The sequence below is a fragment of the Lolium rigidum genome, chromosome 4, assembly GCF_022539505.1.
Source record: "Lolium rigidum isolate FL_2022 chromosome 4, APGP_CSIRO_Lrig_0.1, whole genome shotgun sequence".
Lineage (NCBI taxonomy): Eukaryota > Viridiplantae > Streptophyta > Magnoliopsida > Poales > Poaceae > Lolium > Lolium rigidum.
Window position 1 is genome coordinate 276,830,571 of NC_061511.1, and position 15,387 is coordinate 276,845,957.

The 15,387-nt window shown below is 44.5% G+C and overlaps 1 protein-coding gene across 1 annotated transcript; it reads right to left on the reverse strand.

Annotated features, from left to right (window-relative positions):
- Positions 1-5,893: 5,893 nt before the first annotated feature.
- On the reverse strand, positions 5,894-8,392 carry LOC124705326 (isoamylase 2, chloroplastic-like). Its single transcript, XM_047237064.1, has one exon. The coding sequence runs from the start codon at positions 8,390-8,392 to the stop codon at positions 6,008-6,010; it is 2,385 nt and encodes a 794-aa protein (XP_047093020.1). The 3' UTR covers positions 5,894-6,007.
- Between the last annotated feature and the right edge of the window lie 6,995 nt (positions 8,393-15,387).

Sequence of the window (15,387 nt, forward strand, 5' to 3'; positions counted from 1 at the left end):
TGCACGGCTCCGACGAGGAGGATGCCGTGATCGCGCAGGTGGCAGCGATCACGGAGGCAGAGACCCACACTCGCTTCCGCCGGGAGGAGACCGACGCCGTCCACCAAGTACGGGAATACGAGGCGGCGCGCCGGGAGGAGCGTGTCCGCCGCGTCAAGCTCGTGATAGTCGAGCTTGACTCCGAGTAGTGGAGCTCTTCACTGTCCTCCGCGTCGATGCCGTCCTCCACCTCGACGCTCAAGCTCCGCCACCACCGGCACCACCGCGCGCAGAGGCCATTCGGCTCATTTTGCTCGGAATCATCTCGCGCGGTTAGGGCTAGTATCTAATTTAGGTTTGTAGTTTATATTTTGTAAATTTTGATGCTCAATCAAAGCATCAAACTACCATCTATATATGATCATCGATGAATTCTCCCGCGACATTTCAATTGCGTTTTTTGTGTTTACGGGTTCTGTTCTGCGCCAGCTGTAAGATCATCCTAACCAACTTTTTCGGGAGACTGAATATAGGTTTTTCGGTTCTGTTAGAGATGCTCTAAGGTGGTGCAAGCTACATATCGAATCAAACGATTATATGGTCAAGGAGTAGACCAATAAACAATAATGTATCTAGTTACTATGATATAGAGTTATATGTAGTGACTGCAGTGAAGTGTACAAAAACGAGGCACTAGTAGAAAAAGGGCCTTTAGTCCCAGTTCACAACGGGCTTTAGTCCCGATTCACAACGGGCTTTAGTCCCGGTTGTGCAACCGGGACTAAGGGTCGAGACTAAAGGCCCCCCCCTTTAGTCTCGGTTGCTTACGAACCGGGACTAAAGGTCCATCCGCGTGAGTTCTGTGCGTCTGGGCGAAAATGTCTCCCCAGGTGAATTTTTCTAATTTTACTTTTCCTAATTTTTTTCACTCCATTTTTTCTATTTTTCAGAATTTCTATTTTTTCAGTTATTTGCATAGTTTAGTCTCTATCTCTAACTACATTTATCTCTAGTCAAATTACTTACTGTTGGTCAAACTTCCCGCTCGTTCACCCATCCTTCCACTACTCTAGCACTAGCACGCTTAACTTCCGAGTTCCATCCCCTCCCGCATCTAAGTGCTTCGCGCGCATGTATGTGATACTAGTATCATATCAATCCTATTAACATGTTGGTCGATGTCGCATTTCAAATAATTTTTTTAATAAACAAAATTAATGATGTAATAATAATCTTGAATAAATAAATAAACATTAAATTTTTAATTTCTATTATTTTTAATATTTTTTAATTTTTTAAATATTTCTTTTGCCAAACCTAAACCTAAAAATTTGAAAATCTAAAAATTGGATAAAAGTAATAGTAATCTTTATGCAGGATGCAATTATTAATTTTAGTTTTTTTTAAAAAAAATCCGTAATTTATAACAAAAGCTAAAATCTTCGTGCTTTCGTATTTTCATTTGGAATTTTGAGAATCTAAAATTTGGCTAACCGGGTAAACCCCGGTGAAATCGGATGTAACTTTTTCCCACGATGATTTTGATATATTATACGTTTTTTCCGATGTTGTATGCAAAATTTAATGCGGTTTTACCATTTTTCTATCCTTTTTTCAAAAAAGTGAAAATTCGAATTTCTTAATTTCACCGAATAGTAAGTTGTATAACATACAAGAATCTGAAAGCATTTTATTTTTTTGAATTTTCTATCATTTTCTTTTGTATTTTACAAAGCAAAAAAAGCGATCCACGGGGGGTGAAGGGTGTGTGAGGAGTAAAAAACCATGAAAAACCTTTAGTCCCAGTTGGTATCCCCAACCGGGATTAAAGAGGCTTGCGCTGGCCGGCAGCCCACCATAACCCTTTAGTCCCGGTTGGTGGAGCATTAGTCTCGGTTCACCTGCAGAATGGCGACTAAAGACCCCATTAGTCGTGGTTCGAACATTTTGGGGACTAAAGGGATCATATGGAAGGCCTTTTTTCTACTAGTGAGACAACTTGCTGAGTTACCTCAAATATGTTGTGAACAGCAAGATTCCTATATATGAACCTCAACTCGTAGCCCAGGGAGTACGTTCTTTAGCTAACAACAAAGATAAATCAACTAGTATATTTTGTAGAAGACAAACCCACAATCAGCATGTATGAGAAAAAACAACGGATAAAAATCTAGATATGAATCAGATTCCCATGTATAAGGGTATTATGTTGTTGCAGATGCTATGTGTAATTGATATCTTCGTAATATTAATATATTCTCTTTACGAAAAGGTAACCTCCCAAGAGTAAGTGGACTTCAGGTCAATGTTTCTTATCGTACCACTTACAATACAAGCATTCACTAGGCAACGTAAACATATTTAGGAGCATTTTCTTGCAATAAACATAGTTGTAATTTCTTAATTGCTTGTTAACTACAGAAATGATGCATGCATATGCTGTCCAGGTAAGATATAAAGAACTATGAATAACATTGGATGAAATAAAAATTGTGCAAATGAAGTACGTACTGCACAGGCTTTTAGAAACAATGTGCTATGAAAGTACTGATGTAGTAAGTAGAGCTGTACACCATGTCGTGATCACTGGACAGGGTTGGAACTTGGAAAGGAAAGAAGGCAAGGTACAAGAACCCTACTGCTATCGCGGAGAGCAGAAGATAGAAGTAATGAGGATTGAAAGAGTTTGGATTTGGGCAGTACAACCAAGAATGGAGCGCACTCCTATAAAAGGGAAACAAGACTAACAGGAGATACCAGTTGAAGAGACTAAAGACCTAGAGTAGTGAGAAATGTTCAGCAAACCAATAGAAGAGGGGTGGTGAAATGGTTGGGCCACTGCTTGTTTATCTCCCCTGTGGTCAGTAGATTATGTTAGGTTTTGGAGGCATTTGGAATTTAGTTATCATATAGGCATTGACTCATATGATTCCCAGCGTGAGCAACATGTGGAAGCCGAAACCTCAATGCTCTTATCGAGCTTCTCTGACTTGGAAAAAAAGTTAAAATGGTACCTAGTGGGATCCACAATCTAGCCAGCCGTCAAGGTATGCCGCTTGCCACTGCAGAGTTCTGCCGTACTGCGCATAGGTTGAAATACCACACCAGCTGCCCCCGTAGACCCCACCTTTGTTGAGGACTAATAGGAACGTGCCATCTGCCCTGGGCAGATACCGCCATAGGTGCAGCCGAGCATTTTCCGTTCCTTGCCCGCCTTCTCCAACAACCCCATCTTCGAGTCCTTGTTAGCGCCTGTCATAACAACTCAGTCAACGAGGTAAACATATAATTGTGTACTGCAAATCATATCCTTGAATGCATGCTCACCCGCACTTGGTTCTGGAGGAGAGCCATTACAACTTACAGTGATGCCAAAATTAGGGATACCCAGAGTATAGCACAATTAGAACACGGAATCAAGCACTCCTTTTCCAAAGTAAGATTTCCGTTCTACAGCGCTCCAGATTGATGCCAACAGCCAACAAAGATATATCAGCCCACAGTCCACAGACCGTATATTATAAAGATTAAGCCACAAACTGGTACCTTTTCCATTAAAAAAAAGGTAACATCAATCTGTGGGCACAAGTCTAAGCTACCCAGCTAGCTGGTAGCAAAAATGAATAATTCGAATGTCTCCTCACTCTCTTGGAACCTAACTAAGATGTCACTTCCAGTAATGCATTCTCCTCAACTCATGTATATGAAGCTGGATTCTAATTCTAAGACAAAAGGAGTAACCTTTTAGTTTCATTTCGAGCTGGAGAGAACCACCATTTTCCGAAAGGGCTCAACTTCCATAAGACAATACAGTAATATTATTCTATCATTATTAGTCCCTCTGTTTGGAAATAAGTGACTCAGTTTTGCCTAGATATGAATGTATCTACATGCATTTCAGTATGTAGACACTTAGGCATCTAGACAAAGTTGAGTCCCTTATTTCCGAAAAGAGATTGTATATTTTCGAGTGATATAAACAAAACATCGGCATAGGACTCACAAAATAAGAATCTGAATTTCAAGAAAGACTCAAGATCATACTTCCAAGGATCCATAGTGTTTAGCTTAGCCACTGAATAGTGTACAAGATAATTACTCAACCCAACAACTGCACCAAAATCAGATGAGCCATTAACATAATTTGTTGTGATCATCAGAACGCAAGTGGACTTGAGGTATATGTTTATGCCTCCTTCATTGAGCAGACTCCAAGTTGACTTTATGTCCCTATTCACCCTATAGGGCTTCCCTCACAGTTTTCTTTCAAAACAAAAAAAAATTGATATTAATTGCATCACATATAGCAACTCATTGTTGTATCATGGGAGAAGCCTGGTTGCAGTATTACTATATATACACATATTTCCTTTTTCAAACAGGAATTGTGAATGTTTCTAAACATATGGCTCTAAAGTATCTCATTCCACATCTAAAAAACACAACCATGTTCTATTGTACTAAGCATGTGAGTATGTGACTGCCATCTAAGCACTAGAACGGCATAAGCTAACAAATAGGTGATAGGCAACATATTAGCGTGTGCCATGTTATGGAAATAGCAGGACAAAAGACACATGGTAGTCACAACTCGCAAAAGGAAGGGAGCGTGAACTATTGCAGAAAAAAAAACCATGGACAGGTTTTGGTTTCAAAAATATCTTCATAGCTTGTTTGGTAGATGTTTATCACCTGAGAAACATTTACCATTGATATGCACAGAAAAACAGAAGGAGCAAAATTATGCCGTCTGTAATCTTACCCTAAATTGAAGTAAATATTTTGGAAACAATAGCTCAGAAACAGTATGTATTCTGGCTACTACCTTTTCAATTGCTGGTTATTCCGGACGCTTTTCTTCCTGGATGCTGCCGGTGTTGTATCCAACTATCCACTACTATATACCATTGCAGATCAGCATGTGCAGACATACAAAATGGCACAATGTGTTTTTTTTTTGTCATAAATATTACAGAGAAAATGGTGGCTGATTTTCTGAAATGTAGGAAAATAAATAATGTACAATTTCCTAGTCTCAGATGGTAGCATATTCTCAAAGGCATTTATATTTATCAGATGGCATTGATGTATGTTGGATGAAATTAGGAAGCGCAGAGATATTATAATATCAATGTTATCAGCCCTGTAGATTAAAATGGCTGTGGTACTTGGCACAATGGCATGTTAACATGAGCAACTTTAAGAGTAGATTCAGTGTCTTTTTATGTTGCATCATCACAGACTAACTATTGACACAAAATTAAGGAATTCTCCATGAAAATTTGAAGCAAACACACATTCCACCTCATGAAAAAATCCTAGGAATGTCAAAGATGAAGCCTAATAAAGTACCAACCGACACATGACTTAATAAAGAAAAGAACTGGAGTACATCTCCATCATCAAGTGACTCACAATGGGCAGCAGAAGATGAAAGAGGGATACTAACACCAGTTTTTTCCTGAATCCAGATGTGCCTGTGGACGCCACGGATGGGTGCATCAGTGGCAGGAACAGAGAGAGAAAGGTCAGGTGTAGAAGAGAGAAGGGCAGCGAAGAACACAGATATGGGGGCAAGATGGGTAGGAGGTTGTGGAGAGAAGGGTCGAATGGGACACAGAATGGAGGAGAGGTGAGGGATCAGGGAGACAACCAGACACATGTTTGCGTGACGAGGCGGAAGGCGAAAAGCCACCAAGATTTGCCTTCCATCAGCATGCAAGTGATCGAATGGCTGTGGGAATAGAGGTGACGTGGTCGAGGTAGGAGGATTCCAATATCGCACCCTTAGATCTATAAATGGCTGCCAGCCTGCAACTGGTTAACTTCAAAACATGAGCAAAGAAAGTTATAGAACACCACAAGTAACAAGAAGGCACTATGACAAGTAGATATGCCATCTATCTGGGAAAATACTAAATTTTATTAACTTTAGCATTATCATCTACAACACACAGCAACTTATTTGGACCAACAGTCTATCAAAGTAAGAAATAGATAGCAGCGGAGTTATTGCTTATCACAGAAACTAGGAGAGATCCATTGTAGATTCAAATAGAACACAGCTGTGCGCTTTTACTTCATAGGAGGAACATCCTAGCACTTGTTTCCGCTTAGGGTTAGACTCGGTGCCGAAGAAACCTGGAAGCGCAAGCGATGTATCGACCAAGCGTAGCCATACAGATCCTTCTGCGGGAACAGGTAATGTAGCACTCACTGACTCCACATTAGCATTGAAACAGATGTACAAGTCACCTCTGACTGAATCTAACTTGTTTCCATCATTCTCTGCTATTATGTGCATGCAAAGAAATTTGCTACTTGGATCCTCCCATCGTGGCTCAGATAGATCACTCCCGTGCCAGTTTATGTTTTCCAGTTTGAGGAATTCTCTTCTCTGGAAAATGTCACCTCGCCGACTTCTGAATGCAGCTAGAAATGAAATGAATCCAGTAACTTCCTTAACAAAAGTGGCCTTTAAGCCTTTCCAGTTTATGGGAACTCTCTCCTTGTATGATGTCGAACCAGCTGAGGAGTGCCCGCATTCATCTCCCATGTTCAGAACAGGAATACCAAGGGAAACAAAGAGAATAAATATGAAATTCCTTATCTGCCTTAACCTCATCTCAAGGACTGCACTGTTCTCAGACGGTCCTTCTTCACCACAATTCCAGCTTGACTCCGAAGCAAGATCGTCATTGCTGAAACTCACCAGATCAACAAGAGTGAGTCCTGAATTCCTGGATACATAATTGAATGAGAATGCTGGGCCCCTGCTGGCAAATAGGTCCCCACTACCACATAGACGCGTAGCAAGATCGCTAACAAGAGCTTCTCCCTTCAAGAATCTGCGCACATCAATAGAGAACCTTGCGTTCATCTCAGCCCATCTTTTCCAGTGAGGGAACGGGAATTGCACGTTAGATATGTCGAGCGGAGACCAAGGATCCGCGATGATCTTTGTCTTGGAAAGAACCGGATCAAAAGCTATAGACTCAAGAAGGGGCGGCCGAGACAGATACTCGCCACGTGGACCCCTGACAAGGAAAGGGGCATTAATGAAGCAAAACCCATCGACATGGAAATCAAGCACCCAGTGGCGGAGGCTGTCCAAAATCAGCTTCTGAGTCACCGGACCATTGCAGTTCAATATGCCGGATTTGCATCCAGCAATCTCACCAGAAATGTAGTAAGAGGAACTGTCGATGCCACGGGTCGATATCATCTGACACTCTGCTTCTCCTTCAGCAGTATGTGTGAAAACAACCTCGAGGAGGACCTCAATTCCGCTTCTGTGCATCGCCTTGACCATATCCTTCATAGCGGTGATAGCTGAAGCACTGCAAGCTTCAGTGCTGTAGGAATTCGCCGGCGAAAAGAAATGGTACGGGAAGTAAGGCCCCTTGGCCTGATCGAACGGGAACACAGGTTCCAGCAAAACCGCGTTGACGCCGAGACTCTTGAAGTGCTGCACCTTTGCAGCCATCCCGGCGAACGTACCGGCGACATCGTCCGGCAGCCCGCTGGACCTGTCCTTGGTGAAGGAAGCCACATTTGCCCGGTACACCACCAGCTTCTCCAACGGCAGGCGGGGGCGCCTGTCCCTGCCCCAGTTGTAGCTCGGCGGGGTTGACAGCGATCCGAGGCAGCTCATGGACGGCAGAGCGGCCCCTTCCTCGTAGACTGAATCGCCAGCGACCAAGTCCCCGATCACCCTGGCGTACGGATCCAGAAGCGGGTGGCCCGTGCCGAAGAGGCCGCAGCGGAAGCCGTAGCTGGCGTACCCCGCCACGGTCTCCAGCGAGGCGTGCCAGACGTTGCCCGTCCTGTTGACGTAGGGGTCGAGCTCGATCTCGAGAGCGGGCTCGTCGGGGCAGCTGGTGGCGGCGGTGTAGAGGCAGAGCACGACGCGCTGGGCGGTCTTGCTGTAGAGCGCGAAGTTGGCGGCCCCGGACTGCGACAGGGTCAGGCCGAGCGGCGCGGGGCTGCCCTGCCCGACGCCGACCGGCACGCGGAAGGCCGTCCGGCGGTGGGTCCGTATCTCGGCCCCCGAGCCGTCGGTCAGCAGGAAGGAGAGGTTGAACGGCGCGCGGGAGGCGTGGATGGAGAGGGAGGCCGAGAGGGAGGCGCCGTGGCCCGGAGACGCCAGCGGGACGGCGTCGCCGGAGTCCGCGGCGCGGAGAAGGAGGTTGCCGTCCGGTCGCCCGGGGGCGCCCGGGCGGGGCGGGACCTCCACGCCGACCGTGTACCCGTCGCCGTCGTTGGCGGCGACGGAGACGTCGACGACGCCGTCGTCGTCGGTGCGGAAGCGGTAGCGGGAGCGCGCGGCGCGGGCAGTCGGGGCGCGCGGGGATGGCCGTCGGGGCGGCAGGATGCCCCGCGTTGAGGCGGGCGGCGCGAGGAGGGAGGACATTGGGGGGCGGCGGGCGCGATCAGTGGTTGGGGAATTGCGTCGAGCAGTGGGTGGGCATGGGGGGTCGGCGCTGGTTGCTTGTGAGGGGACTAGGGGAGTGAGCGAGGGATGTGGAGTGGGGTTGGCTGGAGGAGGAAGAACCGACGGGCGGCGCCCACGTGGAACGGTGGAAGAGGAGGCTGGACGGGCACCGGCACGGACGGACGGCTCGCACCGGCCAGACGATGCTTGCGTGCGTCGCTGTCACTCTCCCGCTGCCGTCGCTTTTCGCTTGCCTTTGCTATAGCAACACGTTTTTTGTTAGGGCCTTTGTTTTGTTGCCAACAATGTATGCGAATTTCCTCCTTGGAGAGGGCGACGGCGACGGCGAGGGGCCGATTCCCTGTGGCTAGAGCGCGGGACCTTGATTTCTTCCGCTCTGAGTTCACTAGCAAAGGTTAATCGTTTCCGTTGTTGTAAGGTTAGTATTCGAACGGGATCTAGTCGCCAGATTTGGTTCGATGTAGTAGTTGCCGGCCGATTTGGTTGTCCGGTGGAACAACATATCAAAAATTGATGGGATTTTTGTGTAGATATCCATGGTTATATGTTCATTTTTGGGGGCGGATTTGTTCTCCGTCTAGGTTCCTGCTTTGTCGCTCGGTTCACAAACCTCTGTTATGGGGCGGATGTAATTTTGTTGTCTCTGTTCCATGTTCATTGTAGATATGCTTGGCCCGTTGTACTGCAGTTCGTGCATAATTTTCTAGGGTTTTTGTAGCAGCAGCTAGTCAGAGTTGGTGCTGATTTCTGTCGACAGTGGGGATTTTGGCGGGTTTGATATATTAACCAACCCCTTTTTTCGGTTGCTATTTATTTTCGACTTGTTATAATTGATGTCACTAAGAATTTTTATTATCATCATGTGTATTTGTTATCTGGTAATGATGAACACATTTGTACTCCTCTATATGTTTGTTGCGAGCCGTCCTGCGGTGGGTCCGTACCTCCGCCCCCGAGCAGTCGGTCAGCGGGAAGGAGAGGTTGAACGGCACGCGGGATGCAGCGAAGGAGAGCTCGGCCACGAGGGATGCGTCGTGGCCCGGAGACGCCAGTGGGACGGCGTCGCCGGAGTCTGCGGTGCGGAGAAGGAGGTTGTAGTCGGGTCGCCCGCGAGCGCCCGGGCGGGGCGGGACCTCGACGCCGACCATGTACCCCTCACCGTACTTGGCGGCGACGGCCACGTCGACGACGACGTCGTCGTCGTTGCGGAAGCGGTTGATACGTCTCCGACGTATCGATAATTTCTTATGTTCCATGCCACATTATTGATGATTGATACGTCTCCGACGTATCGATAATTTCTTATGTTCTATGCCATATTATTGATGATACCTACATGTTTTATGCACACTTTATGTCATATTCGTGCATTTTCTGGAACTAACCTATTAACAAGATGCCGAAGTGCCGATTCTGTCGTTCTCGCTGTTTTTGGTTTCGAAATCTTAGTAACGAAATATTCTCGGAATTGGACGAAATCAAGACCCGGGGGCCTATTTCGCCACGAACCTTCCGGAAGACCGAAGAGCATACGAAGTGGGGCCACGAGGTGGCCAAACCACAAGGCGGCGCGGCCAAGGGGGCCCGCGCCGCCCGTGGTGTGGGCCCCTCGTCGGCCCCCGACTCGCCCTTCCGCCTACTTAAAGCCTCCGTTGCGAAACCCACGAGGCGACAAAACCACGATACGGAAAACCTTCCGAGACGCCGCCGCCGCCGATCCCATCTCGGGGGATTCGGAGATCTCCTCCGGCACCCTGCCGGAGAGGGGATTCATCTCCCGGAGGACTCTACACCGCCATGGTCGCCTCCGGAGTGATGAGTGAGTAGTTCACCCCTGGACTATGGGTCCATAGCAGTAGCTAGATGGTTGTCTTCTCCTCATTGTGCTTCATTGTTGGATCTTGTGAGCTGCCTAACATGATCAAGATCATCTATCCGTAATACTCTATGTTGTGTTTGTCGGGATCCGATGGATAGAGAATACCATGTTATGTTAATTATCAAGTTATTGCATATGTGTTGTTTATGATCTTTCATGCTCTCCGTTATTAGTAGAGGCTCTGGCCAAGTTGATGCTAGTAACTCCAAGAGGGAGTATTTATGCTCGATAGTGGGTTCATGCCTGCATTGACACTCGGGACAATGACAGAAAGTTCTAAGGTTGTGTTGTGTTGTTGCCACTAGGGATAAAACATTGATGCTATGTCCGAGGATGTAGTTATTGATTACATTACGCACCATACTTAATGCAATTGTCCGTTGCTTTGCAACTTAATACCGGAAGGGGTTCGGACGATAACCTGAAGGTGGACTTTTTAGGCATAGATGCAGTTGGATGGCGGTCTATGTACTTTGTCGTAATGCCCAATTAAATCTCACTATACTTATCATGACATGTATGTGCATTGTTATGCCGTCTCTATTTGTCAATTGCCCGACTGTAATTTGTTCACCCAACATGCTTTTATCTTATGGGAGAGACACCTCTAGTGAACTGTGGACCCCGGTCCATTCTTTTAATACTGAAATACAAATCTGCTGCAATACTTGTTTCTACTCTTTTCTCTGCAAACAATCATCTTCCACACAATTCGGTTAATCCTTTGTTACAGCAAGCCGGTGAGATTGACAACCTCACTGTTTCGTTGGGGCAAAGTACTTTGGTTGTGTTGTGCGGGTTCCACGTTGGCGCCGGAATCCCCGGTGTTGCGCCGCACTACATCCCGCCGCCATCAACCTTCAACGTGCTTCTTGGCTCCTCCCGGTTCGATAAACCTTGGTTTCTTTCCGAGGGAAAACTTGCTGCCGTGCGCATCATACCTTCCTCTTGGGGTTGCCCAACGAACGTGTGAAATACACGCCATCAAGCTCTTTTTCGGCACCGTTGCCGGGAACCGAAGAAAAGCTACACCACAAAGATTTCTAACTCCCACGTCAACTACGCGCCAGCATCTTTTCTCGGCGCCGTTGCCGGGGAGATCAAGACACGCTGCAAGGGAGTCTCCACTTCTCAACCTCTTTACTTTGTTTTTGTCTTGCTTTATTTTATTTACTACTTTGTTTGCTGCATTATATCATAACACAAAAAAATTAGTTGCTAGCTTTACTTTATTTACTGTCTTGCACTCTATATCAAAAACACAAAAAAATTAGTTACTTGTTTTACTTTACTTAATATCATGCATGTTTTTATTTCACTAGTTAAGCATAATGGAAAACAACAAAAATATGAGAGATCTTTATGAACTTTATCTTGAATTAGGACATGATGTGTTTGAAGAGAGAATTAAAAAATCCATGGAACTTTATATGCATGCTAATGGGAAAGTTATTACTATGGATGCTTTGAACACCATTGTTGCTAATGCTATGGAAAATTCTAAGCTTGGGGAAGCCGGCTCTGATGAGCATGATCTTTTTAGTCCCCCAAGCATTGAGGAGAAAATTTTCTTTTATGATTACAATATGCCTCCTATATATGATGATAGCTACTTTGTTGAATTTGCTCCCACTACAACTAATAAAATTGATTATGCTTATGTGGAGAGTAATAATTTTATGCATGAGACTCATGATAAGAATGCTTTATGTGATAGTTATATTGTTGAGTTTGCTCATGTTGCTACTGAAAGTTATTATGAGAGAGGAAAATATGGTTGTAAAAATTTTCATGTTACTAAAATGCCTCTCTATGTGCTGAAATTTTTGAAGCTACACTTGTTTTATCTTCCTATGCTTGTCACTTTGCTCTTCATGAACTTGTTTATTTACAAGATTCCTATGCATAGGAAGCATGTTAGACTTAAATTTGTTTTGAATTTGCCTTTTGATGCTCTCTTTTGCTTCAACTACTATTTCTTGCGAGTGCATCATTAAAACTGCTGAGCCCATCTTAATGGCTATAAAGAAAGAACTTCTTGGGAGATAACCCATGTGTTATTTTGCTACAGTATTTTTGTTTTATATTTGAGTCTTGGAAGTTGTTTACTACTATAGCAACCTCTCCTTATCTTAGTTTTGAAGTTTTGTTGTGCCAAGTAAAGTCTTTGATAGTAAAGTAAGTACCAGATTTGGATTACTGCGCAGTTCCAGATTTCTTTGCTGTCACGAATCTGGGTCTACCTCCCTGTAGGTAGCTCAGAAAATTAAGCAAATTTACGTGCATGATCCTCAGATATGTACGCAACTTTCATTCAATTTGAGCATTTTCATTTGAGCAAGTCTGGTGGCCTAATAAAATCCATCTTTACGGACTGTTCTGTTTTGACAGATTCTGTCTTTTATTTCGCATTGCCTCTTTTGCTATGTTGGATGAATTTCTTTGATCCATTAATGTCCAGTAGCTTTATGCAATGTCCAGAAGTGTTAAGAATGATTGTGTCACCTCTGAACATGTTAATTTTTATTATGCACTAACCCTCTAATGAGTTGTTTCGAGTTTGGTGTGGAGGAAGTTTTCAAGGATCAAGAGAGGAGTATGATGCAATATGATCAAGGAGAGTGAAAGCTCTAAGCTTGGGGATGCCCCGGTGGTTCACCCCTGCATATTCTAAGAAGACTCAAGCGTCTAAGCTTGGGGATGCCCAAGGCATCCCCTTCTTCATCGACAACATTATCAGGTTCCTCCCCTGAAACTATATTTTTATTCCGTCACATCTTATGCACTTTGCTTGGAGCGTCGGTTTGTTTTTGTTTTTTGTTTGAATAAAATGGATCCTAGCATTCACTTTATGGGAGAGAGACACGCTCCGCTGTAGCATATGGACAAGTATGTCCTTAGGCTCTACTCATAGTATTCATGGCGAAGTTTCTTCTTCGTTAAATTGTTATATGGTTGGAATTGATACTTAGAAATTGTTGTGCTCATGTTTAAGCTCTTGCATCATATGCTTTGCACCCATTAATGAAGAAACACTTAGAGCTTGCTAATTTGGTTTGCATATTTGGTTTCTCTAGAGTCTAGATAATATCTAGTATTGAGTTTTGAACAACAAGGAAGACGGTGTAGAGTCTTGTAATGTTTACAATATGTCTTTTATGTGAGTTTTGCTGCACCGTTCATCCTTGTGTTTGTTTGAAATAACCTTGCTAGCCTAAACCTTGTATCGAGAGGGAATACTTCTCATGCATCCAAAATACTTGAGCCAACCACTATGCCATTTGTGTCCACCATACCTACCTACTACATGGTATTTATCCGTCATTCAAAAGTAAATTGCTTGAGTGCTACCTTTAAAATTCCATCATTCACCTTTGCAATATATAGCTCATGGGACAAATAGCTTAAAAACTATTGTGGTATTGAATATGTACTTATGCACTTTATCTCTTGTTAAGTTGCTTGTTGTGCGATAACCATGTTTCTGGGGACGCCATCAACTATTCTTTGTTGAATATCATGTGAGTTGCTATGCATGTCCGACTTGTCTGAAGTAAGAGAGATCTACCACGTTAATGGTTGGAGCATGCATATTGTTAGAGAAGAACATTGGGCCGCTAACTAAAGCCATGATTCATGGTGGAAGTTTCGAGTTTTGGACATACATCCTCAATCTCATATGAGAATAATAATTGTTGCCACATGCTTATGCATTAAAGAGGAGTCCATTATCTCGTTGTCCATGTTGTCCCGGTATGGATGTCTAAGTTGAGAATAATCAAAAGCGAGAAATCCAAAATGCGAGCTTTCTCCTTAGACCTTTGTACAGAGCGGCATGGAGGTACCCCTTTGTGATACTTGGTTAAAACATGTGCATTGCAAAGATCCGGTAGTCCAAGCTAATTAGGACAAGGTGCGGGCACTATTAGTATACTATGCATGAGACTTGCAACTTGTAAGATATAACTTTCATAACTCATATGCTTTATTACTACCGTTGACCAAATTGTTTCATGTTTTCAAAATAAAAGCTCTAGCACAAATATAGCAATCGATGCTTTCCTCTTTGAATGACCATTCTTTTTTACTTTTATGTTGAGTCAGTTCACCTATGTCTCTCCACCTCAAGAAGCAAACACTTGTGTGAACTGTGCATTGATTCCTACATACTTGCATATTGCACTTGTTATATTACTCTATGTTGACAATTATCCATGAGATATACATGTTACAAGTTGAAAGCGACCGCTGAAACTTAATCTTCCTTTGTGTTGCTTCAATGACTTTACTTTGATTTATTGCTTTATGAGTTAACTCTTATGCAAGACTTATTGATGCTTGTCTTGAAGTACTATTCATGAAAAGTCTTTGCTTTATGATTCACTTGTTTACTCATGTCATTACCATTGTTTTGATCGCTGCATCCACTACATATGTTTACAAATAGTATGATCAAGGTTATGATGGCATGTCACTTCAGAAATTATCTTTGTTATCATTTTACCTGCTCGGGACGAGCAGAACTAAGCTTGGGGATGCTTGATACGTCTCCGAGGTATCGATAATTTCTTATGTTCTATGCCATATTATTGATGATACCTACATGTTTTATGCACACTTTATGTCATATTCGTGCATTTTCTGGAACTAACCTATTAACAAGATGCCGAAGTGCCAGTTGTTGTTTTCTCGCTGTTTTTGGTTTCGTAAATCCTAGTAACGAAATATTCTCGGAATTGGACGAAATCAAGACCCGGGGGCCTATTTCGCCACGAACCTTCCGGAAGACCGAAGAGCATACGAAGTTTGGCCACGAGGTGGCCAAACCACAAGGCGGCGCGGCCAAGGGGGCCCGCGCCGCCCGTGGTGTGGGCCCCTCGTCGCCCCCGACTCGCCCTTCCGCCTACTTAAAGCCTCCGTCGCGAAACCCCCGAGGCGAAAAAACCACGATACGGAAAACCTTCCGAGAGACGCCGCCGCCGCCGATCCCATCTCGGGGGATTCGGAGATCTCCTCCGGCACCCTGCCGGAGAGGGGATTCATCTCCCGAAGGACTCTACACCGCCATGGTCGC

Excerpts from the sequence above, each read along its gene's own strand:
- LOC124705326 (XM_047237064.1), bottom strand. The coding sequence starts at position 8,392 with ATGTCCTCCCTCCTCGCGCCGCCCGCCTCAACGCGGGGCATCCTGCCG.